General features: G+C 32.3%; 1 protein-coding gene across 1 annotated transcript; it reads left to right on the forward strand.

Annotated features, from left to right (window-relative positions):
* LOC129746405 (ejaculatory bulb-specific protein 3-like) lies at positions 1 to 390 on the forward strand. Its single transcript, XM_055740047.1, has one exon. The coding sequence runs from the start codon at positions 1 to 3 to the stop codon at positions 388 to 390; it is 390 nt and encodes a 129-aa protein (XP_055596022.1).
* The last annotated feature ends 2,346 nt before the right edge of the window (positions 391 to 2,736 follow it).

The following is a 2,736-nucleotide window of genomic DNA, read 5'->3' on the forward strand; positions in this document are numbered from 1 at the left end:
ATGAAATTCTTCCTTGCCATTTTCGCTGTGCTTGCGCTGGCCGCAGCCCAAGAAGAAGAAGGTAGCAAGTACACCTCCAAATTCGATACCATCAATGTGGACGATATCCTGGCATCGGATCGACTGTTCCGGAACTACTATCTGTGCATGATGGATGAGGGACGCTGCACGCCGGAAGGCAACGAGCTGAAACGAATCCTGCCGGAAGCTCTGGAGACCAACTGTGCCAAGTGCAGTGAAAATCAACGCGCCACTGCCATCCGGGTTTTCGAATCCCTCAGCCAGAATCGGCCCGTCGAGTGGAAAGCCCTGCGGGAACGTTACGATCCGGAGGGAAAATATATCGAACAGTACCGCGAAGAAATCGAGAAGAACGGAATCAAGGTGTAAAGAAACTGTGATCTTGTTAGAAACGAAGATGATCTCCTATATTGACGTTCAATAAATTGTTCGCAAACTGTTATAAATTTTTCCTTCATTTTTAAGAGAAAGCAATCTATTGGAAAGTCTTTAAGAGTAAGTTTTTTCTCATGTCTAGGAGGAACCTTCACCAGGTTTGAGATTTTTTATCATCGAAACTTGAAAAATCACTTTCTCTAATCTTCATCTACTGGAGGGTGTCTAACAGGGTATTCAATGTTAATAATAAGTTTAAGCCAATAATTTTGGAAGCCACTGTATGCTGTTTTGGTAAGTTTAATCCTATTAAATATTCCTTCTGTTATAAGCGTTTTTATATCGCTGTTGTTAAATGTTTGCTGAAGTATTTGTTCAGATTTGCTCGATAATTGTATTGAAAAATTCGAGAAAAAGTCCGGATTAAAAAAAAATCGTATTAGATTTTCCCGGATATTTTCGGGAAAAAATTTGGAATGATCACACTAGAAAGCCCCCTAAACTTATATTAGAGTAAAATTTTCAAGATATTCGTTAACGAAAACCACCTTAACTGTTATACCTATTTAACGTTTTAATTAAGATTTTAAATTTTGATTTCCTTTTGTGATTTTCTATAGTTAAAGCAGTGTGATTTAAACAATGTTATTTTTATCCTCGAGGCCCCCATTTGCCCACCCACAATCCAGTCTTGCCTCGAACAAATTTTTGCGTTTTTCTGTACAAAATTTCAAATCAAAACCCGGGTACCGAATTTTCATTTTGAAAATCTGCAAAAATCTGTCGACACAACTAATTAACAATTTTGACAATTTTGACAATTTTGACAATTTTGACAATTTTGACAATTTTGACAATTTTGACAATTTTGAAAATTTTGAAAATTTTGACAATTTTGACAATTTTGACAATTTTGACAATTTTGACAATTTTGACAATTTTGACAATTTTGACAATTTTGACAATTTTGACAATTTTGACAATTTTGACAATTTGACAATTTTGACAATTTTGACAATTTTGACAATTTAGACAATTTTGACAATTTTGACAATTTTGACAATTTTGACAATTTTGACAATTTTGACAATTTTGACAATTTTGACAATTTTGACAATTTTGACAATTTTGACAATTTTGACAATTTTGACAATTTTGACAATTTTGACAATTTTGACAATTTTGACAATTTTGACAATTTTGACAGTTTTGACAATTTTGACAATTTTGACAATTTTGACAATTTTGACAATTTTGACAATTTTGACAATTTTGACAATTTTGACAATTTTGACAATTTTGACAATTTTGACAATTTTGACAATTTTGACAATTTTGACAATTTTGACAATTTTGACAATTTTGACAATTTTGACAATTTTGACAATTTTGACAATTTTGACAATTTTGACAATTTTGACCATTTTGACAATTTTGACAATTTTGACAATTTTGACAATTTTGACAATTTTGACAATTTTGACAATTTTGACAATTTTGACAATTTTGACAATTTTGACAATTTTGACAATTTTGACAATTTTGACAATTTTGACAATTTTGACAATTTTGACAATTTTGACAATTTTGACAATTTTGACAATTTTGACAATTTTGACAATTTTGACAATTTTGACAATTTTGACAATTTTGACAATTTTGACAATTTTGACAATTTTGACAATTTTGACAATTTTGACAATTTTGACAATTTTGACAATTTTGACAATTTTGACAATTTTGACAATTTTGACAATTTTGACAATTTTGACAATTTTGACAATTTCGACAATTTTGACAATTTTATCAATTTTGACAATTTTGACAATTTTGACAATTTCGACCATGCTTGGCATCGCTCCTCAGATTTGCCCGTTCAGAGTAAGAGCGTGTATTTTTTTCGCTGTGCTCTTCCCAAACCGAAAATCTTTAAAAAATGCTCAGTTACCTCCAGAGCGACCAAGCGTCCACCCAAGTGTGGGCAAGAGAAGCAAGCAAACTGATGAAGTGCGTCCTCGGTGCAGATAAATTCGTTCGCACTCGGGCGAAAGAGAAACATTACAGAAAACTCGGTTTGTCTTTATCGGTTGCGTCTGGATCGATGTTTCGAAGTGCGTCAGAATTTACAATGCAGAACATAAATCTAACGGAACTAAATTAATAACGCCAAAGGTAGTTAAGATAGAATGTTGGTGTCTTCGACAATATTGCTCTGTTTAATAAAGCGCATATTTTGATATGAAATATAAAGTTTAGAGGTCCACCAATAGCAAGATATAAATCATAACTTTCTTATTTAGCATTTTAGAGCTTAAGGTTTTTTCTACAAAGTTATTTATC

The sequence above is a fragment of the Uranotaenia lowii genome, chromosome 2 (assembly GCF_029784155.1).
Source record: "Uranotaenia lowii strain MFRU-FL chromosome 2, ASM2978415v1, whole genome shotgun sequence".
NCBI lineage: Eukaryota > Metazoa > Arthropoda > Insecta > Diptera > Culicidae > Uranotaenia > Uranotaenia lowii.